The sequence below is a fragment of the Manis pentadactyla genome, chromosome 2 (assembly GCF_030020395.1).
Source record: "Manis pentadactyla isolate mManPen7 chromosome 2, mManPen7.hap1, whole genome shotgun sequence".
Lineage (NCBI taxonomy): Eukaryota > Metazoa > Chordata > Mammalia > Pholidota > Manidae > Manis > Manis pentadactyla.
Window position 1 is genome coordinate 223,817,140 of NC_080020.1, and position 23,527 is coordinate 223,840,666.

General features: G+C 47.4%; 1 protein-coding gene across 10 annotated transcripts in view; it reads left to right on the forward strand.

Moving 5' to 3' along the window:
- CYRIA (CYFIP related Rac1 interactor A) overlaps nt 1-23,527 on the forward strand; it is a 98,483-nt gene that overhangs the window by 35,163 nt on the left and 39,793 nt on the right. For 4 of the 10 annotated variants that reach the window (XM_036881694.2, XM_057497440.1, XM_057497437.1 and 1 more), the window contains one exon: nt 4,177-4,327. The exons of 3 other annotated variants lie outside the window; for them this stretch is intronic. In XM_036881694.2, the coding sequence (XP_036737589.2) occupies nt 4,177-4,327 (151 nt within the window). Of the gene's footprint in view, nt 1-4,173; nt 4,328-23,278; nt 23,330-23,527 lie in introns of all 10 variants that reach the window. 3 more of the 10 variants (XM_036881693.2, XM_057497439.1, XM_057497436.1) reach the window with 2 other exon arrangements.

Genomic DNA, 23,527 nt, shown 5'->3' on the forward strand with positions numbered 1-23,527 from the left:
ACATGTGTCTCAGAGGTGAGATCATGGGCCAAAATGTCAAATAGACAGTGGCTCAGATCCTTTTGCACAGCTTACTAGCTCTTTGACCTTTAGGAAATCACTTAGCTTATCTCAACTATAAATTAGGAATAATCATACAGACCTCACAGAGCTGGTGAGGTCCCCAGGTCTTTGTGAGACTGAAACCAGGTGGCATCCCCAGAGCCTATTTCCTTGGGAGTGTGTCCACTATTCAAGGAGGGGACTTTGGGCAGAGTCTCGCCTGCCCGCCTGCCCAGTAGGGCCATCCGGCCATGACGTGGGAGCTGGGTTCCCCAGACACCATCCCTTCCACCACCTGATGACTCTCCATCTCAGGCCCTCCCTTGGCCCCTCCCGGCCCAACTTACTTCCTCCTCCCAGGAGCAGAGAGGTGCTGAGTAAACAAACACCAAGGCCAGGATGTCCTTTACTGTGCTGGCTGAACTGGGGGCTGCCACCCAAGGGGGTCTTGGGGCCGAATTCCTGGTCCTGCCTGCTCAACACCCTCAGTACCCCCACCTGGAGACATTCCTCCCTTACTCTGCCTTTTGAAAGAAGGTGTCATCTCTTCCTCGTGTCTTTACTTTATTGCCTGCTTCTTTCCACAATTCCTTTTCTTTACCTGCCTTCCCCTACCCACTTTTTTTCATTTTCAACATCACAGCTTTGAGAGGGAGTACTGCATTGTAATCAAGAGCAGGAATTCAAGCCAGACTGCCTGAACTGAACCCTTGGTTTTACACCAAAAGCAAGCACCCTTTTGATGAATGCCTCAGTTACCTCATCTGTGAAAGGCGACAAGAACAGCGCCCACCTAGCATGTGCTGCGAAGCTTCAGGGGTTTACCAGCTGCATAGTTCTAAACACCACCTGACACACATAGGCAGCCACGTTTGTTATCTACAAACCTGCCTGGTTGAATTGCTTCATGTTGGCCAGCACCCATGGTGCCGTGTGGGAGGCCATACTGAGGTTCCGTGACTCAGAGTCTAGGCTGTGCTACTGGTGAGCTGGGACTCTGAGCAAGCAGGCTCCCACCCTGGGCTCAGAGTCCCCGTCTGCATAGCCTGGAAGGTGGACTGGGGCTCCCCAGCTTGGTCCACTTGCCCTCTGTGTGCCCTCTCTTCAGGGAACCCCTTCCCTGCCCTCCCACTTCCAGAGCTGTTCCAAAGTGGAAGACATGTGGCTATTCTAGGCCATTCCTCAGCCCCTCTACTGAACAGTGGAGCAGGGACACAGGCTGTAGTGGAAAGGTCACAGGTCACTAGACTGGAAGTCAGGAGATACTAGTTCTGTTGTGTGGCCCTGGATAAGTCATTCCATGTCTCTGGATAGCTTTCCCATTTCTGAAATGGGGTCATTACCTCTCTGCTTTGTATCTCTCTTAAAATGACCAAGGAAAACAAGATATGAAAAAATGCTTTGCTGGCTGCCAGGTGCTACAGCATAGACTCCTGTGGTCTCAGGTGGTGTCAGTCTCCTCCATGGAGCAGAGATTTGGCCACAGCTCTGGCTGTCCACAGTGCTGGTGACAGAAGCAATTGAGTGTTGTGCTGGGAGAGGTCATTTTGGGGGGACCTGAGATGGGGGTTCTGAGTGCCTTGCCTGCTTGATCTCTGCTCTCCCTGGTGGACATCTGGCCTAGGGGTGACTCAGACAGGAAACCACCGGCCGTCACTGCCAAACGCTTGGGCTCCTCTCAAACATGTGCTATTTTTGTTGCTCTGTGTTTGTTTGGATGGCAGGGAGATAATTTACAGAATTAGGGGCAGATCATTGGCGCATGCCCCTCCCTTGGAGGGCCCCCGTGACCCAGTCTGTATGAAGGACAGAGGCTGGATAGGGGTCCAAGTCACCCAAACCCTGGTCTGTGACCCAGAGCCAGATCGATGACATCAAAACTCTCCAGAAGCTTTGGGCCCAGTTCTGACGTGGGACTGCGCTGTCTGTAAGCTTCTCCAGATAGGTGCACAACCAGTTTGGGGAACACTGGAATGGGTGGGACTTATCTGAGAGCTTGTCTATAGGGGGCTCTGCCTTTCCTGTGCCTCTCCTGGTACCAGTCAGGAGACCATAGACTATGATAGTATCTGCATTAGAGTCTGATTAGGCTATCATGAGGGTTCTCACTCTGTGTGGTTGTTCAACGTACCAGTGACTGCTCTCCTTAATGTGTGCATTGGAAGCTGGGGAACCTTTGCAAATGTCTGTGAATAAGTAAACAAAATGGATAGGAAGCTTCTGGAAGTACTTTGGCATCCTGGTCTGGACTCTATTAGTTGTGTGGTAAAAGAAAGTGGGATTCTTGCTGGGCCCAGTTGGGTGACTCAAGCCCCAATCATATACATGAAAAACGGGTTGTCATTCTGAGGGTGTTTGAGAAAGAAGCAATGGGGGTGGGATAGCACCCCTCACACCAACCACTTCAGCATCTTCTCTCTAGTCTCCGGGTTCCTTTGTGGCACATCTGGCCTCCCAGGCACAGCCGAGAGGGGAGTGAGGTCGTCTCACACCAGGATCCTCTTTTAGAAATACATCTTCTTCACTGTCTACACCCAAGTGCCCGAAGGAATCAGCCCCCGTGTTAAGGTGCCCTTTTCCTCATGTTCTGCTCTGTGGTGGAAATTGACAGCATAACCCCAAATCTGGAGGAAACAAGCTTCTCCCCCCACTGCCACCATGACCTGGTTTCCCAAATGCAGGGCCAGCCCCACAAATGCCAGCTCAAAAATCACTTTCCCATCAGGCCAAGAGCTCTGCAAAGTTGCTGTGTTTTCTCTACCATTTCCTTCCCTCCCCCCCTTTACTTCCTGTTTTCTCTTCCTCTTTCTCCACCCCCACCCCATCTCTCCAGCCATGTCCCTTGTTGTCTCAGAACAGGAACAAAGCCCCGAGCGTTGATAATCATGATTTCCTGACAGGCTCTCTTATTGCTGGGAGCCAGGGCCAGCCCAGCTTCTCGGGGGCACAGGAGCCCAGCTAGGAACACAGCAGGAAGCCATGCCCTTTCGGGCCCCTGTCTGAAAGAGAATCTAACAAGAATAGTCCTTCTTGTCCTTACGACAATTTATAGCTTCCAAAGAACTTTCTCCTGCATTGAGGCTAAGCTGGAAAAATAAGACATCTTAACTCCTAGTGTTTTGGCCTAGTAACTGTAGTCCAGTTTAGATGGGCAAAACATGAATTTGGGAGTTAGAAATGAGTTCGTTTCTGATTCTGTAGCATGTTCTTTTTCTCATTCTGCAGATCATTCTAGTTCTCTCAAGCTCAGTTCTGTAACCCTTTGGAAAAAAAGTGAAATTAATGTTACCACACAGGAAATTTTTTAGGACAAAGTAGGAAAGAATATCTGTATGATGCACATTGTACGTCTGGCAGATATTATTTGCTTCATAAATGTGAGATCCCTTCCTTGGTTTTGGTTTTCTGCACAGAGGAGTGGCTGTTCAAATGTGCAGTAGCCAGAAAAATCACATAATAAATGATACCCAGGGGAGGGGAGTCATGTCTGTTACTGTGTTTTCCTGAAACCCATGGGGAGAGAGAGAGACAGAGAGACAGAGACAGAAAGGCCTACGAGCTCGAGCTTGGTGCACACCTGCCTGTCACTGGGAAACAAAACCCACTGCTGCTGTGCTCAGGCTCAGGCTAGTCCACAATATTTTTCTAATGGGAAACAGGGAGAACCATCCCAACCACATGCCCGAGGTGGACTGTTTTACTCATTTAGGTCCCAGCAGCAAAACTAAAAAAACAGCAATCTGGAAAAAGCCACCTCCCGGTTTGAAAATCTGTTAAGAATTAAAAAAAAGACTTCCCATCCAGGGTCACTGGCCACTTGTTGGAGAAGTCAGCCTGACCATGAGGCTGCTTTTTAAAAAATTCCAAAGGCCAGAGAGGTAGAGACATGTTCTCATCGGGATCCTTCCTCCAAATTGCTAAATCCTTGAGTGACGCTGCTTTCTTCTCTGAGCCTCAGTTTCCCCAACTACAGAACACAAACCTATCAAGGACAAGGTTGCCACACTGATTTCTTCCATCCCTGGTACTCTGTGGTTCTGGGACCCTCTCTGCTCTCCTTAAAAGATGTGTTGTTTCTAGAGAAGGATAGGAAATGGCCTGTCATAGTAACACGACTTGCCTTCCCTTTAGCAGGTTATCACTCACTTAAGGACAGAGGAACCACAGGATTCTAGGGGGCCACAGCCCAGATTGGGGCAGCCAGACTCATTGGCCAGACAGCTGCTCAGCTGGTTCGTCCCATCAGCCTGGATTGGTGAACCTGAATCACACACGAGGCCTCCAGGTAAGAAACAAGTGACTCTGGTTACAGCAGACAGCACAGTGATAGCCAATATTTGTAGTGCGGGTATGTGTGATATGCATACTTATAGATTACCTGAAAGTATTGAGGATTGCCATTTCACTAGACTTATCATCTTTGATTAGAAGCCATGCTTCTTAAACCACAAACATGTAAAAAGAAAAAAAATGTAATTAATAACTGACATGCATTTCAGAGTAGCTGTAATTATCTAGTGGCGAAAGGTCCCTGGGATCTGTAACTGCATTCTGAGTGGCTCCTGTTGCTCTGTCAATTGAATCTTGTGAGTGTTTAGGTATGAACTAGAGAAGCTGAGAACTCCATGCAGAGGTAGAGCAGATTTTAGAGCTGTGGTTTTAGGTTACCTTTTTCTTGCAGAATCCCTGTGAAATTCAACACAGTCTGGGTTTGATTCTGCCCATCCTGGTCATGCAGGTTTAGATGAGCTGGGGGAGAAGAGAAGTCCTTAAGCCAACCTGGGATAGAATTTAGTTCTTATACCAGAGGTCCAGCTGGTGTCTCACTTGCTATAACATTTTTAAAGGCAAATTCAGTTCATGAAGTTATCATCCAACAGCACCTCGGTGCCTAAGCTGTAGGTCACCATGTCCCATGCCTCTTTCCTCACTGCCAACACATTGGTTTTCTCTAGTTACTTCCCTCCTCTGTCACCTCTTCCCCATCAGTTAGGGACACTTTTCTTCTTATCTGTAAGGATAAGGTTGCATCCTCTTGAACTTCTTCATTAAACTTGGGCCTGACATTTATTGATCTCCCTCCCAGATGAATAAAGATCTACTGAGGGGTCAGCACCCTGAACCCTTTATAGTAATGCATGTCCTTTAAGCTGGCCCAGGGCACCCACACCTACAGATCAGGAGTCACAGAGGAGACGCCAATAGGCTAACATGGCCACGCACCTGCCTGCCTGCTCATCTTTTCCTAGTTGCTGGTGTTACCTTCTGCTGTCCTCTGTCCTAAAGCTCTTCTTTTTCATCTAGACATCTTGAATTCCCTTGAAAACTAAAACCAGAAGCATTTCATAAAGCTGAGCACAGGAGAGGTCAGACCTGATAATTTCTAAGACGTTTTCCAGTCCTGAGTTCCAGGATCATTGTCTCCCAGACTTTGTTCCTTATACCATATTCTCATTTTGAGGGGGAATAGGATTATGTTGAGCTCCCTTCCTTTCTTCCTCTTCTGGTTCCTTCCCGTAGAGTGGTTGCTGAGCTATGGCACAATTCGGAGGAAGAAGAGCTTTTGGAATTAGACAGACCTGACTCCAAATCTCAGTTCTGCTCTTTATTAGTTGAGTGATTTTGCCTAGATCATTTTAAACTCCTGAGCTTCTGTTTTCCCATTTGTAAGATGGAGACAGAACTCCTACATTGTAGGCTTATGTGAGGGTCAAAGGAGAGAATTTAAATGTATTTGTGGAGTTTCTTTCTGATAGTAGGCCTCAAAAAAATGTTAATGTTGATGCCTTTCCCTGTCCAATGTTAATTAGAGCTACTTAAATATAGCTTTGATCCCCCACTGGGTGCCATCCAAACCTTGTGCCTAAAGTCTGCCCATAGGCTTTGTCTACACACACCATACATCCCAACCAGCTAAAGATAAGAGCTGTTAACAAGGCCTTTAATTTCAGAGTTATGCTTAGTGTTGCCCTCGTCTTTGGCCAGATTGTCCTTTCCAACACAGACACTGGAAGGGTTGCCCTGAAATATTTAGCTTCAGGGCCCTCCCTGCTCCTGCCCCATGACTCCATCCTTTGTCCCAGGAGGTATTAGATGAAAACTAACTCACCTGAGCAGCCTTCTCACTTCAGACCAGCACACTTCCAAGACCCAGAGGAACATCCAGGCAACTGGGACCAACGGATTTGGGGCAGGCATCCTGGTCTGTGCTCAGCAAGACAGGCTTCAAGTGCGTGTTCAGCCCCGGGGTGTGGCCTTGACTTTCCTCCGTGTCTGTTAACTCTTACAAGGCATTCATTCATCCAGCCATCCTTCCATTCAACAGACATTCATAGACCATGTACTACTCTGCAGGTGGCAGGTGCCATTCTGGGTTTGACAGCTTGCATTCTGGTCGGATCAGGGGATCGTCAGCAAGTAAACAGACATACATTATGTCAGGCAAGGTTAAGTGTTACAGAAAAAAATAAAGCAGAACAAATAAATAAATAAAGCCATGCCAGAGACGTGGGAAGTTGGGGCAATAGGCACTGTTGTTTTATACAGGATGGTAGGAAAGACCTCCTTGACGAGGCAAAATTTGAGCAGGCCCTGAGCGAGTTAGGCTAGAAGGCACAGAGGCTCTGAGGTGGGCTTTGAGGACCTGCAGGTGGCCGGTAGGGTTGGAGCAGAAGGAACAAGGGGCCGGTGGAAGGCGGTGAGGGCGGTGAGGAGCGGGCAGCCACACAGGTCTTCCTGAGCCACTGTAAGGACGTGGGCTTTTATATTCTGACCCTTCCCAGAGATTCTTCCACCCTTCCTTCCTCTTCCCCAGATCCGGGCAAAGGCCTCATCCCTAAGTGGAAATGAGGATGGCTGCTCATCCTCATTACACATGGTAATGAGGGAGCCTTAGCCGTTCACTCAGAAACCTCCAGGGGATGCTCAGTACTGACACCCTGGAGATGCGTGAGACCTGCCCCGTCCTAGGAGCGCATGGTCTGGTGGGAGTTCAGAGCTGCCTGGGGATCTGCGTCGATGAATGAGGTCAAAGTGAGTAGTTGTCCTGATTTGGTCATTGTGCTACCAATTCGCTAGAGTGGGAATTTTCCACTGGAACCTCCCACAGGTCGCTTCTGCCAGCTGTTGCTGATCTCATTCTCACAGGCTATGGCCAAGCCTCGCCTTCACAGTACGGGGAGGGTCAATTCATTCAGCAAACATTCAAGTGCCTATTAAATGTTAGCGCCAGTGTAGACACCGGGGCTGAATGACGACCAGATGCAGCCCCTGCCCTGGGGGTGTTCATGGGGTCACTGGGAGACCTGCATACTTGTCAGTGTTGCAATGAAAGTGGGTGTGAGGGAGCCCGAGGCGGGCAGAGCCGGAGAGGCTCCCTGGATATGTGTCCCCTTTCAGGCCCGGAGGTACTGAGTTGTCAGGCGGGTGAAGAGCACAGAGGGTGGAGGATTCTGTGAGGAGTTCGCAGGCCGAGGGAAGGCCTGAGCTAAGGAGCCCCTTGCAGGAACGCTGTGCGCCGTCCCCTCTGTGGCTGCGTAGCGTGAGGTGAGGCATGTCTGAAACTCATTCAGGGAGGGAAGCTAGAAGGATTAACCAGGGGCCTTGAATATCAGGCCAAGGGGGTTGAGTCCACCCTCAGGACAGCTCAGGGCATTTTTTAAAGGAAAGGTTGATGACCTGGTAAGATTGGGATTTTATGAAGCAAAAGTCAAATTTTCCTTGACCCTCCATTTTTAAAGTGCAAATTTTACACTTCTGGTAATATTGTAAGTTCATAGTTTGCTCAGCTGTAAAATAAAATAGATTCATAGGGATCGACTGGATGAGGCAGCCGTCTGGCATAGATGAGGACTTGGCCCTTTCCACCACCATGAGGCCTAGTGGATGTTAAATGCTGACAATGTTTCATGTGCCGTCCTGGTGCACAAATTGCTGGGAAATGGTTAGAACAGGAACCTTCTCTCTGATTGGAGAGAGTGGCTGCCAAAAACCCATGCTATTCTAGTGGCAATGATGGAATTTATATCTTGATAGATTTTCTTCTAGTGAGAAAGCAAGCAGTGACACCCATCTCTCAACCCTCTCCCTGTTGAATATGAAGATAAGAGTATTCTCTTTAGAAATGTACACATTCACGGAACAGATACTATTCATGGAACAGAGTAACAGATACTACCATGGGCTAGACATTGTGCTAGGCCTGGGAATTATCAAAACAAATCAAGCATGGTCAGCCCCTCAAGGAGGCTGTAAGTTTGTGACAAAGAGGAGCCAGCAGTCACAGATGAAGATAGTAGGTAAGAGCCTCAGCATGACAAAATTATGTAAATACAGAGGGGGAGCATACTATCTTTCCAGGGAAGTCATAGAAGGCTTCCAAGGGGGACATGATGAGCTGGGTGTTGAAGGATAAGTAGGAGTTGGGAGCTGTGAGAAAGACACTCCTAGTACAGAATAGCACTCTATAAATAAGGGCTGATACTCAATTATCTGTTAGATAGTGGGGAGGAAATAGCCAGTATGATCATCATGCATAGATAATGCCTCAACTCTACTTTTTAAAAATCCATTAGTTGACACCTCCTCATCCTCCCACCTTGTTCTCAACAATGACTAAAAATAATAAAATTGACTAATTTGAGGTGATCTCTTCCCTGACCCCATGGAGGTGTTAGTGAGCAGAATAGGATAAGGGGGACCAAGAAAAGAAGTAGAAAAAGGAGGAGGAGGGGGAATCCATCACTATCATCCAGAAACACTGATTTAGCAGCACAAATTGTGCCAGAGCTCTTTGGTGGCACAATTCAGCTTTACAGAGAACTGGGTCTGCTTCTCCCCAGTGAAAACTGCAAGAGACTCTGTCCTTCTACCTTCATCTTGGAAAAAAAAAAACATATTATTAACACACACATGTATATGACGTGTGTGTACGTGTATATACATATATGTGTATGCTATGTAAGTTCACATATATATGTGTGCACACAGGCACACACAGACATGTATATTACATAGAATATTATTACATGGAATTTATTCTAACCTAGTGTAGAGCCTGGTGCCAATGACCTCCAGTCACACTTACTGGCTGGAAGATGATTGGGCAGACTTGCCAATCTGTACACTTGCCAATCTGAAGTGTGTCAAGGTCTATGCACTTCCTGGTGCTGAATATTCCCATCACACCAGGATGCCAGTTACAGAAGAGGAAACTGAAACTCAGAGAGATGAAGTGGCTTGTCCAAGGCCCACAGCTAGTAGGTAGTCAGGATTCACACTCTCTTCTTCCATTGTATATGCTGTGTCTCCCTATCTACAAATAGGTGAAACTTCTGGTAAATCAAGGAGGAGTAAGTAGTTAAGTATCATCCTTGGACACAGCCCTCACCCGAAGCCCCGGGAGTGCAGACCTGGGCAGAGTGCTGGCATCCCAACATGGAGTCAGACGTGCGTGTGCCTGGAAGTGCTCCCAGCTCCCTCTGGTGTCAGCAGACTCTCTACATCTGGCCCTGCAGGTGTCTGTTCATATGCTTCCAGGACAGATGGCCCACTATCAGGCAGGGGAGCTGGCCACCCCTGCCTCTGGCATTGGGCACCCTCCCCTCCTTATAGAGCCATCTCTGAACCCAACCACGTCTCGTTTCTCACTGGCTTAAACATCTCAAAGGGTGGGCACTTTGCTCTGACTGGCGTTGCTGGGAGACCCAGGCAGCCCTGAGACACATCCTTCTCACAGCTTCTGCTCTTGGAGACCCAGTTGCACCTCCTCAAGCCAGGGTTTCCTTGTCCTTTGTGGGAACTTCTGTGTTTCCCGATGGACTAGGTGGAATGGGAGACATAGCACCCGGCTGTCTTCTCTTTTCCCTCTAAGGAAAGACCTTACCATGAACTTTCTCTCACCTTCTTCTCTCTAGAACCCTGGCTGTACCCAGGGGGAGTAGGCATTTCCTTTGGATGCCTATGACAGACATAAGGGGAAATTCAAAACGAAAGAGGAGAGAAGAAAGGAAAGGAAGGACTAAGAGGAAGCAAAAAGGTGATGTTATCTTGGATCCTCGCCTGAGCTCTGGCGCACATGCACCATCTGATGTTGCACACCCCCTTCCCTTCTCCGTCGCCCTCCCAGGGAGTTGGGCTTGATTGTCCAGGGCTTTCCACTTCTGAACTTGTCCCCATGGAGAGTCCTTGCATCCAGCTGAATTTGCTTGTGGTCCAGCGGGACCCGTGTGGGGGTCTCACCTGCACCACACCTCCACCAGGAAGTGCCTCTGGACGGTGAGAAACTAGACCCCTCACCTTTTCATGACAGGCAGGGCCTCTATGAGCCCATGAGCCCTTGAACACAGACCAACTATCTGTTTCAGGGTGAGAGGAGGCTCAGCCTGTGCCCCGTCCTGAGGCTGGGAACCCTGGTGCAGCCCCGACTCCTGCTCCGTTCCTTTGTTCTGGCCCTCTAGCTTCCCCATAGCTCCATCTATTCCTTCTGTGGGTTGGAAAATAGGAAAATTGGCTTGGAGCATTTGGCTTAGCCCTGATGGCAAGCCTGCCTTTGTCTGTTTGGGACTTGCAAGCTTCCAGCCCGATGGCTGCAGGACGGGGACCTTATCTGACCTGCAAAGCTGGAAGGAATCCAGGGGTCAGGACCAGGCTGCAAACTAGCTGAGGAATTCTGCAGACTTGATCGTGCTGAAAGCAGGCTTAGAAAGTGTTTGGAAAGACCTCTTGCTTGGCCATCAGTGTCCCCGACAGGACCCCCTTCCCAGCATGTCAGCTTTCTCTTCTGCTGACTCTGCTGCTAGTCAAGGACAACAGGAATAGTGATCTATTTTCTTCAGCTATCATAATGTGGGATAAAAGGGACCCAGGAATGTGGTGACACTTGCAAAGGCACACGTCCCTAGTTGTAAGGAATGCCACAAAACAAATACTGTGCATCAGAATGGACTCCAGGTGAGATTTGTTTCAGTTGCGGTCATCATGAAATGCCATGTCACATTGTGGTTAGGAGCACAACCTGGAGCCAGACCGCTCGGGTTTGAATCCTCCTCTGCGGCTTACTAGCTGGTGAGCTCGGGCAGTTACTGCACCCTACACCCAACAGTTTCCTCACCTGTAGCTGAGGAAGCCAATAGCGCCTGCCTTGTAAGGCTGCTCTGATCATTGAATGAGTTAATGGGTTGTACAAGCTCCCAGTGGTGCCTGGCACATAGCAAGGACTCCATCAGTGTTAGCTGTTTTCATTTTGACCTAAAGCCTCAGTTGAATATTCTATTGAAAGTAAGTTTCCAGGATGTGCTGTGGCTGCAGTCGTTTCATGGCCATTTCTTAAGCATCTCATGTGTGCAGAACTCTTCCTAGAAGATGGAGTTTCAAAGCTGATGTCAGCAACAGTGGTCCACACAGTCAGTCATCACGGGCCTGGGACACCAGCTGTGCCATTAGAGCAACTGAAGCATTTCAGGAGATCAGAGGCAGGAGGGACCCCTAAGCGGGAGGTTTCTTAGCAGCCTTGGGAGGGCCAGGACCATGGCAGGGCAGGGATGGAGGCAGGAAATGAGAGTGGGTTGAGGGAAGATGAGCAGTCGACTAAGATGACTTTGGGTGGGGTGCAGTTCTCAATGAGCGAGGGGAGCGTAGCAGGGGGGCGGGGAGCTGCGTGAGGGGTTTGCTGGTGTGTGCAAACAGGGGTGGAGGGCCTGCGGGTGCAGTGCGGGGATCCCTGCACGTTGCCCAGCTCTGGTGTCGGGAAGAGGGCTCCCGGTGTGCTAGTGGCAGCCGCTCGGAGGCCTGGAGCAGGCCAGCTGCTCCCTGCTGAGGGAGCTCAGGCCCTCTGTGCAGCTCAGAGCCAGGCCTCCTCTCCTTGAAGGGCTGACAAAGACCTGCTTGTTCGCCTCTGACATCAGACCTCGCCCTCAGGATTGCTCTGTTCTGCTGGGCAAGATCTCACACAGTGATAATAGACTGAAAGGGAACGGAGGAATCAAGCGAGGACTGTAGCAGGCATCGCCATGCCAACCACTGCCCCAGCAGAGGGTAGGAGGACAGGCGTAGCTTCCAGGTCACACCCGGGACAGACCCTGGACGGAGCTGAACAGAAGCTGCTGGCATTGGTTCCTAGAGATGCCAGCTGCCTGGTCAGTAATGGAGAAAACATTAGACGGTGATGGTTTTCCTTTTTTTATTCTTAAAGTTAAGCAAGTGTTGTATTTAAACTCCTGGGTTTTCTTTTTTTGTGAGGGCATCTCTCATATTTATTGATCAAATGGTTGTTAACAACAATGAAATTCTGTATAGGGGGGTCAATGCTCAATGCACAATCATTAATCCACCCCAAGCCTAATTCTCGTCAGTCTCCAATCTTCTGAAGCATAACAAACAAGTTCTTACATGGAGAACAAATTCTTACATAGTGAATAAGTCCTTACATGGTGAACAGTACAAGGGCAGTCATATCACAGAAACTTTCAGTTTTGATCACGCATCATGAACTATAAACAATCAGGTCAAATATGAATATTCGTTTGATTTTTATACTTGATTTATATGTGAATCCCACATTTCTCCCTTATTATTATTATTATTATTTTTTTTAAATAAAATGCTGAAGTGGTAGGTAGATGCAAGATAAAGGTAGAAACATAGTTTAGTGTTGTAAGAGAGCAAATGTAGATGATCAGGTGTGTGCCTGTAGACTAAGTGTTAATCCAAGCTAGACAAGGGCAACAAAACATCCACGGATGCAGAAGATTTCTCTTAAAACAGGGGGGGTGAGGTTCTAAGCCTCACCTCTGTTGATCCCCAATTTCTCACCTGATGGCCCCCCTGCGACTGTGCCTGTCTTAGGTTGTTCCTCCCTTGAGGAATCTTAATGGGTTTTCTATTTTAACAGAGATTTCCAAGGAGAGTTTTGCCTTGGGAATTTCATAAAAGCTTATATTTTAGAGGGATATGCAAGATCATCTGGTCCAGCTTCTGTCTGATCCTTTTCTCAGTGAAGAAAATCAAGGCTGGGGGAGTGAGATGCACACTGATAATAGAAAGAATAGACTTTAACACCAAATAGTCCCAGGCTCAGGATGGAGATACCATATGTAAAGCAATTAGCACAGGTCCTGGTCCACAATGGGGCCCAATAAATGCTATCCCTGAATACTTTTTGGGCTTTCTTTCGTGCCAAGTAGGATCAATAAATAAATCACTCCTAAAATAAGATGTGTATTAACCCTGCAGCAAGGGATCTCCCGATTTCCTTCATTCTAAAATAATCACTCCTGAAACAAACCTTTACTTGAAAGATACGGGACGAAAAGGGTGTTCAGCACTGGACCTTCCAACCCTCAGTCCAGTATAGTGGTTCTCAGATTTAAAGCCAAGGCCACAGGCTAGTTAGTGAAAAGCTTAGCTGGTGTCTCCACTGACCTTCAGTGTGTTTCCCACTCCCCACTGGGCACCAGATCACCTGAGATTATTTTGCTTAGCTGGATTCTCAGCTGGTATGAACTACGGAGCAGCTCCAGACCTCGTGTTTGAATTACAATTTGCTCTCTTTAAGTGGAATTAAGAAATGGCCTAACCAGTACTTGATCTCTCTGTGAGGCCTGTAAGCCCCAGAAGAGATGAAGGGCAAAGCTTTCAGATTTAGTCATTTGCGGCCACGGACACCAGCCTGGGAACCCGGTTGCAGGGTGAGTTTAAATCAGCATAGTGCACGGCTGAGTCATCAAGAGCAGGGCCGGGCTTAAGCATAACTTGGGAGATAAACTTGGTGAGTTGTTTGGTTTAATTGTGGTCTCGGTTGATCCATCCCAACAGGGAAGTTCCAGGGTGACTTTGCTGCCTCTCTGTTTACTGTGAGTTTCCTGCAGGGACATCCTTTGTGCAAACAATGCCATACTTCTGTACGCCTGTCCGTCTGTGAGCCCAGGACTGGGGGATGGAGTGCTAATGGGGAATCTCCCACTATCTTAATTTTAATTTGCACTTCAGAGTATTGTCAAGATCAAAAATATAATTTTTGATGGACTTTTTGCCAAAATAACCTATAGAAACTCATTTTGATAAGCATGGGTGAGGATTTCAGACTTTCTTTTTACTCTTTATATTTTATAACTGGACCCAAGTGGATTCAGGATTCAGCCACAAGACAGATGTTTCCCTTGGTGGAAAATGTGACTTAAGAAATAGCAGAAGGGTTTGAAAACGATGATTACTTAGCCAAATGGCTGAATCTATTGATTTTTTTCCCCACCTCAAATGTCATGGCTCCCTTTCTGGCCAAGTAGTCAAGACCAGTGCTTTTGAAATGACCTTGAACAAGAACAAGAACTGAGTTACTGCATTGGGTACTACAGCTGTTGATTTGAATCCTTTTTGCCACTGAGAGGGATATATTTTAGAAAATATTCAGGACATTGAAATTGATCCTCTGCTTTGTCCTTCCTACAAACTTCTGCATTTGTATTAAGTTTGCAGCATGACTGGGTCTGGCATTTTTAATGTGAGATGATAATGCCCCTTACTGGAGAAAGTGCTTAACTGCAAGCTCTTGCATTTGTCCAAAAGAAAACTATTCTAGCAGAGCAGAATATATATATCAGCAGAAACATAGTAACCCTTAAAACTAAACTACTTACCTGCTTTTGAGGGTCATAGTGAGAATCAAATGAGAGAATTTGTGTGCAGCATCTCCGAAAACATTGAGTGCAGGTTTGGCCATTAACAGCTGCTATTAGTGTGGTTATAGGGTCTTGTGGATTTTTGGAAGCAGGGGAATGAGTGAAGTAATCTTTCAAGTCTCCAGGGTTGGAGCTTCAGCGCCCTCCATGTCAGCTCTCATCTGCTGGAGGACAGGCGACTGAACAGCTGCGTTGTTACCTGGGACAGGACTCTCTTTCGCTGCCCCCCAGTTTCAGAGGCAAAGGCAGGGAGTCCCCCCTTCAGCAGGTGCACAGAGGTAGCTCAGCCTTCTGTGTTCTCACCCCACAGAAATTTCAGTTTAAAGGAGCAGCCACACAATGCAAATCCACAACAGGAGACACTGTTACTCGTGCAACACCCGTCCCTGACGTGGGACTTCTGGCAGCTCGGCCTCCCGCCGCCGACTGGTAGGGCCGGGACACTGTCACAAGCTTCTCTTTGTGCAAGTGAGTCACTGCCATCTTCTCTGAGCGAAGGACGCAGGCTGCTCGCAGATCCCGGTGGCTGCCTTCAGAACTTAATTCGTACATCACTGAAGCCATATTGTGCTCTTCTGATGACTCACATGTTCTTTCTTTTAATTTTCAAGTATAGCATGAGAGTCCTGTCCGCTTCCTCACATGACAGAAACTAGTCATATCTTAATTAAACCAGGTGTGAAAGCAGGGAGACAGTGTTTTCCCTTCCCTCTTCTCTTTCCTCCCTCCCTTCCTCCCTCCCTCCTTGCCTCTCCCTCCTTCCCTCTCCCTCTTGGTCCTTCTCCATGGTCCCATCTTCCTTCTTTTCCTCTTTCTAAGCCAATGGCTAGAACTCAGACAAGAAGTCCTTGAAGATTTTGGCATTCACGCCGTCCCTTCTCCACTCCTGTTTCATCCATCCAGCAGATGCATAGTCCCTGGGTGGCCTGCTGTGGATTCAGACGGGAGGAGGTCCGAAGGGCGTCCACCTTTAGGAGGAGGAGAGGCAGGTGGTCAGCCCGGGAGGCAGGAGCATGGGAAGATGCGTGAGAGCTCGCGGGGTCTGGAGAGAGGCACGGAGGGCAGGACACCCCCCGGGGCTGGACAGGCACTTGGCAAGCTCCGGCCAGTGGGCGATGTAAGTCTGTCTGGCTGCGAAGTACCTTTAGAGCAGGTTTAAAAGCCACGTAGGGAAACCAGTGCCACCACTTCCTCATAACCAGATCTGCCAACAGAACTCAAAGCTGATCACTGTGGCGGCTCTTGCTCCAAAGTCCCCTCATCTCCACCCGCTCATCCAGAGTGTGTGATCTCAGCGGCCTGGCACTCCCTTCCTCCCAGCTCCTGGGCCACCAGCGGCCCATATCCACCAGCAGTTTCTCCCCTCCTGCATCCCACTCCACAGCCCCTTTCTGCATGAAACCTTTCCAGAATATTCCAGCCCCAATGAGTCACCTCCTCTCTTGCACACACCTTCCCTTGAACACCTTTCCCTTTACCCAGCTAACAGTCCTCACTAGAACCTTCCATCCCGTGCAGTGGTCCTAGAACATGGTTTCTCATCCTCACTGGGTTGCTCGCAGAGCACAGCAGAGACTGTATCCCATTTAGCTCTAGTCTCTACAAAGAACAAATGTTCTTGTATTTACTCCTTTGACCGTTCTCCAGCTTTCTATGCTCTGTTAAGAATTGTGTCAAGTAAGCAGGATGGAGCAATAATTAAGACCTGCCCTCAAGTTGCTCAACTAATATGTATGAATATTATATTTTGGGTAGAAATATAAACTGGATGTATAGGGTATATGTATTAGGGCTACAAGAAGAAGAGGTCATTTCTAACTTGGGAGCAAGTGTCAAGGATGTGGAGGGTGTTGGGTTTAGGTGGTGAGTGATCAGCTGAATTATGTCAAATATGAAGTGAAATGTGTGCTGATAATGACCCAGCAGAGCCAATAACATTCTGGCAACTACATAGAATCTTTGGCTCTACAGGTAATTTCTAGAAATTTTGAAAAAGCATATTATTTACTCCAACGAATGCTGCCATTTCCCAGGCAATGTAAGTAGACTTCCAGAGCCATTGTATTAACATCACTTCTCATCATCTCATTGAATTTTTTTGAAATTTGAAAGCCAAAGGACATAGCTCTGGTGTTTGCAAATTATCCCCAACCTAGTGCCTTATTGTTATGATTGTACTGTTATTATAATTACAGTGAGACCTGATTTGGGCTCCTAGGGCAGGACCTTAATTGCTTCTCAAATTCCAAAATAAAAGACTCTGAATGAGAGAATGTCATATCAGACCTTTGAATGCACATGAGAGATTCAACCACGCTGTCCAAGCCTTGCGTAAAATAGGTATTTAGGGGTCTACTTTATTCAATGTATGAAAATGTTTTGTAGTTAGCATATCTGTGCATTTCATGATGTTGATGCCTCAAAAATACTCAAGGGCTTGAGAATAATTTCTCTTTAGTAGCTTAAACATTCCACCTGATTTCAGAATTGCTGTGTTTTCACAGACATAAACTCCACAGCACTCCCTGGTTGCTGCAGAGGCCAATTTTACATAGCATGGTACGCTCGAAGGTGCTGGGAGTATCATTACGTCCTTCTCAAACAACCTGAAGGCCACAGAGCTTCAAGGAACAAGACAGGGGAAGCTTGCAGAAGTGCTGTTAGTGAGCAGTCTGCTTCTGAAATGGAAGTCGCATCCTGTTTCTAATTAATTTAGCTCATGGTTTGGCATTAGGTTGCCTGGATATGTATTTGGAAATTGTTGAGCATTCTCCTTGTATGAAAGTCTACAATGGTGGAATAGGTAAAAGTTTCCCAGATCATCTAGCCCGTCCTGGGGGGACTACAGATGGTATAGACAGAACTCGGAATTGGGGAATGACCTTCCCCAAGGTCCCATAGCAAGTAAGTGACTGAGATGAGATTGGGGTGCAGAGCCCATGACTCCTTGTGCAGTGGGTTGCAGAACGAGGCTTTACAGTCCTGGAATCTCCCGGGTCCTCAGGCCCAGGGTTACACACTAATCGTGTGACCCCACAAGGTGCCAAGCTGCCTCTGTGACCAGGAGGCCCTGTTCCTGCTTTCAGGTTTCAGAGAGCCTATGTAGTTCCTCAGCCGATTTCTGGCCTCCTTTCCCTCGACTGCTCCTGAAAATGCACTTTCTGTTTTCGTCCCTCGCTAGGATCATGCTCACTGACCACGCGTTTCCCCATCTCCTGGAACAACTTCTTCTCCCACATTCTTATCCCAATAACAGTGCCTGATCAAAATATCAGGTGACCTGAGAGCCTCCCCTCCCATGGAATATGGAGGAAGAAACTTATATTTTGTTGAAAGAAAAGCTCCATGGGGTGATGGGAGTTCTGTTCATGAATGAATGACTTCATTCATTGCACATGTATGCAAGGAATTCCTACTATGTGTCAGGCTCTAGTCTAGTTGTTGAAGGAACATATGTTAATGTAATAGAGATAGAAAGGAAAAATCAAAACAGTGGTTGGAGGGTGGGGTGAAGTACTATTTTGGACAGGGTGGTTAGGTTGGGCTCCAGTGAAAAGCAAATTCTGAACAGAGACCTAAAGAGAAACCATGCAGATATGCTAGGGAAAGTAATTGTAGGCAGGAAGACTAGCAAGTGCAAAGGTTCTGTGGCAGAAACATGGGTGATGAGTTCATAACAGACAAAGGGAGGAGGCAAGAGTGGATGAAGCAGAGGGAAAGAGAAGGAGCTGTAGATAAACTACCTTGGGATAAGGTCACTTAAGGCCTTGTTGACTGTGATAAGGATCTTGTATTTTACTCTAAGTAAAAAAGGAAGTCATTGAAAGGATTTAAGAAGAGAAGTGATATGGTACAACTTTCAAAGCATGCTTATTAGCTGCCAGAGAAGCACTGACTGAGCAGTTGGGAGTGGGCGAGAGGAGAACCAGGGAACTGCTCACAAGGTGAGTGTTATTGGCAAGATCTGGTGCTGGCCTGCGGCTGGTGTAGGGCGCTGATGGACGGCGTGAGAAATGATCGAATTCCAGATGCATCCCAAAAGGTGAGTTGATGGGATTTGTTAGCTTGGATATGGGGTGTGAGAGAGAGAGAGAGAGAAAAGTCAAGCATGACACCAGTATTTTGGGACTAAGTATCTAGAAGCACAAGATTGCCATTTACTGAAATAGGGAAGACGGAAGGGGCAATTTGTGAAAGAAGAAACCAAAGCTTTAAAGTGGAGTTTCTGTTAATGTTTGTGTCAAGTCTGAAGTGTTTATTATAATTCACATAGTCTATTGGATATGAATCTGGAGTTCAAGTGAGGGGATCAAGGCACAGCTATAAATTGGGAAATCAGCATATGTACTCCAAGGTTTAAAGTCCTCACTGATATTAGTAGTTGCTTAGGAATGTTGAACTCTTTTTCATGGCCAGGAGGACAGAACTAAGACCAGTGGATGGAATAATAAAAATAACAGTAGTAACAGTGATTACAGCAACTACCATTTAAGCATCTGGCTATTTATATGTCATCCCATCATTTCCAAAAACCACCCTTGAGGAGGTTGAAATAAACCCCGTCTTACACACATTGAAACCAAGACTCAGGGAGATGAGATAACTGTTGTTAAATACATTGCTTAGAACCACCCAGCTAATCAGTGACTGAGCTCATGTTCCTGCTGCTACGCCTCTGCCCTGGGTCTGTCTGGCCAAATGAGTGCTGCAGACTCCACCCAGGAAAGATCTGAGGGGTTAGATGACTTATCCAAGGTCCTGGAGTAATGCATGTTAGAATTCTGATTTGACCTGGCTTTCCAGAGCCTAGCGAAGCTGCTGTCTGCTGCACTGCACTGCTTAAGGAGGGAAAGCAAGAAGGGGCTGGGATCCTGAGAGCGTGTCTGTGCTTCGTCGTCCAAGCCTCCCTGGCATGCAGTTCCTGCGATGGCCAGCAGAGGGGACCACACACCTGGTTTTTCCAGCCCCCTGCCTGAAGCCATGTTGAATGAGCAAATGTCTGTAGCCGACTCTGTGAGATCTAAATGTCTCCTTGGCAGGAAATCCGCGAGGAGCACTGCGGGGTTGTGCAAACAGCCTCACAATGTCCGCTTGTGTGTGTGCACTCGGCTTCGCCCGCGTCGCCCACAATGCTCTGTTTTTTTTGGATAATGGGGCTCTGTGGACCCGCACGCCTTGTCATGCAAAGGGAGTGACCTGTGTTTGTCATAAATGGGCTCTTGTATGATTAATAGCCATGCGAATAAGCCCGCAGCAGCCGTTCAGCACCCGGCTTCACCTCTTCACTGAGGCGGTGGTCGAGTCGGCTTTCTTTCCTCGCTGCAAAGACGCAGCAGTGCAGAATTTATTGCTAGAAGGGAAATGACTTGTTTGCCTTGTGGTTGGCAATTTTTTATATGTAGAACAGGAGGTGTAGAAAATCAGTATTCGTTATAAGAGGCTGACTGCATGCCAGATACTACACTAGATACGTTACCTGCATTATCTTATTTATTCAATAAAATCTATGCAAAGGAAGCATTATGATTTGCATTTTATAGATGAGGACCATTCAGATTCAAAGAAGTAGAACGACTTGCCCAAAGTCTCCAAAGCCCTGGTGGCTCCACTAAATGACCCTTTATCCTTTTCAGTGTGGTCCATGGTCCACATGCTTGGAAACACCTTCCTCATCCTGCCTGGGTTTTCTCTACGCTGAAAGTGCTGATTTTAAAGTAGATGAGGAATTTCCATTCCTGGACTTCAATGTGTTCATTGTATCTCCCGGAATTATATGCAAACACATGTGAGTCTATGTGTGTGTGCACTTTTCTGAGAAGGCTGAATTATATCAGATTCTCAAACTCATCAATGATCATAAAATAGCAGAGTCAAGCAACCAAAAGTATTTCTACTTTGGGAAATGCTTATTTTCTCTGACCTGTTCCTCTTAGCAGTGACTGCTTTCTCTGTTCAGTTGACATCGTATTGTTGCTATGCAGTGACTACTTATCCAACATTTCCAGTCCATTTCAGTGGCCATAAATGAAGAGGGCTGTGTGCCGGACCTGTGCTTGGTACATGGGTGGGGAGGAGTAGTTGAAATGGAGTAGCATGAAAATGAAGGAAACATAGCCCTTGAAAGAATTCATAACAAGGAAGTTTCTTAATTCAGCCTGGGGCTCAGGTAGGAGGTTCTGGAAGAAAATACTATTATATTTGGGCCCTCTGCAGGCAGAGGAGAGGGGAAGAGTGTTCCAGGCAAAGGGAACAGCATGAGCAAAAAACACAGTAGCAAGGAGGCCAGAGTGGTTGGCACTGCCCATATTCTGTTTGACCAAAGTACAGAGTGTTCAGTGGACCTGAAACTTGAAAGAGAGCTTTGGGTCAGATTTTACAGCCCTGATACTATGTAAAAAATTGTACCCATCTTAATCTGACAGCTAGCTAGGAAAGCATTTATGCGAAAACATGCTGTCCTTCTATCCAACTAATTCCAGGTCCCACCACAGTCACGGAAGCAGCATTCATTTCACACGTCACATTTCCTGTACTGTGCACAGGAGCCCTGCCTCCCACCGCCTACCCCAATCCCTGCTGTGCTCCCCACACTCTCCCCAGACCACCTTTCCTGTACCCCCCCCTACAGGCATGGTCTTCACAGCTTGCCTGGGGTTCAAGCCAGGCATTTTATTTTAAAGCGATAGTTTGGTTTGCAGTGAAGACTACTTTGAAATCAAGGTGATTCTTCCTTTCAGAAACTGGAAACAAAAGCAGAGCCACTCCTGCCTCTGAGATTTCAGGGCAGGTTTTCAACCCTTTGGCTGTCCCTGATGCTTGAGGTCTGAGGGAGCATGCCAACCTCCCTTGGCTTTGACTTCTTCAGGTTTTCAATATGTGAAATGTCTTTTGTTGGTCTTTCGGGGACTTACCTAACTTTGGGCATCCCGCTCTTCCCAAAATAAACTTGACTTGGAGAATCATACTCCTGATGGTTGACATGTCAATTCCACAGGTGCCTTTGGTACACAGGTGAGCCCCAGTTTAGGAAAAGTCAGCATCTGAAAACATAGCCTTACAAATCAAGTCAGTCCATGGCACGGGGCTGGGTGGGAATCTTCTTTGTTGGGTTTCACGTCCCAGAAGGACTTGTTTCAGTAACACCACGCCTCCCTGTGCCTTGACCCGCTAAGTCATATGTCACCACCTGACAGCCGGCTCTGGAGGCAGAGAAACTTCAAGAACAAATGTGGGATACAGCTGCAGTGGAATGAAAGCCAAGCAGACACAAGGGGAAAGCCTTTTTTTTTTCTTTTTAGGTTATATTGTAACATAACAGTAACAGAAGACATTTGATTCAGCAGCATTCATTTCACACGTCACATTTCCTGTACCGCGCTCAGAGACAGGTACATGATCTCAGGCGTTTAGTGTATCTAGTGTTGGATTTGTGGGAGGCGAGGAAGATAAGGATAATGTCTGGAGGCGATAAGGACAGATGGCAGCAAGGAGAGGCATAGAGAAGGGATGGATCTCAGCAGGTGTGGGACGTTCGGTGAATGGAGTCTGGTGAGAGAAAGCATCTACAGGGTGCAGTAGATGCAGAAATCTCCTCGGGCACTCAGGTTTCTGGCTCATGTCATTAGATGGATGAGGACGCCTTCCTTTGAATAAGCGAGGAGGATTTGGGGCAGGACAGAACTCGAGGAGATTAAACCCTCCCCACATTGCTATGCTTGCAGGAAATCTGCTACGATTTGTGGACCTGGAGTTGGGGAGGGAGATCCAACCTGGGACTGGAGGTTGAGAAGTTGTCAGCACTTGGGTGAACAGTGGCGTCTGGAGGGTCTCCCCAGGGAGGGTGAGAGGAGGTGTGAGGAAAGACCAGCAGAGCCCCACATTGAAAGGGTACATGGAGGAAGCAGAGACTCAAGAAAGAGCATTCAGAGAGATGAGGGGGCGTCAAGGAGCATCTCAGGGAGGGGAGTCTGACCCACAGTGCGCGTGGCAGGCCCCCTCTGCATCCTCTGTGCTCAGGAGGAGGACCTGGCTCTTGTTGATTTAAACGCCTGGGAAAGAATTCTGGAAAAGGGAGATTGTAATGCAAGAGAAGTGAGAGTCTGTTTAATCCAAATTACTGATGGCCAAAGCAATGCAAACTTTAGGCAACTTCTGAGCATTCTCTTTCAGTTTCTAGACTGAAGTAAGGCCACCAAAAGAGGAGGAATAAATAACGGGCCAACGCGACTCAGCAAGCCAAAGGACTGAAGTGCTGGTCCCTTGGTTGCTGGCTCTGGAAGAGCTGACTTTCCCCTTGACATTAGGCAGAACTGGCCCAGGGGGCTGAGACCGCCCGCCCTCCTTCTAGATGAGGGGCAGGCTTGTCAGGCAGCTTCCTCGTAGCCATGTTCTTGATTTCACAAGTGAAAGGGGACAAATTCACCAATGACTTCTCAGGAGTGGGCTGGTCCAGAACTGAGCTCCAGTTTGATTGTTTCCATATTCACCAGCATTTTAAATTGGGGAGGTGCATTGATTGCCATTCCTTAAAAGAGAATCTAATTTGCCCTCCTTTCTTGTAGACTTTTTGCTGCTGCAATATTGATGTTTATGGGGAAATCAGCTATAATGAGGTAACAGTCTATTTTAGAAAACTGAACTCAGATATTGAAAGAGCTATTTTAAAACAGCACTTAATCATTCAGTTCCATAATGGTCTCTTGGTATTTTTTTCGAGAATTCCCATGGATTGCCTTACAACTGGACTCTAGCTGCTTGTATGCCACAGGGAATGCCAAGCCCTTTTGAGCGACACCATGGTATTAACGATC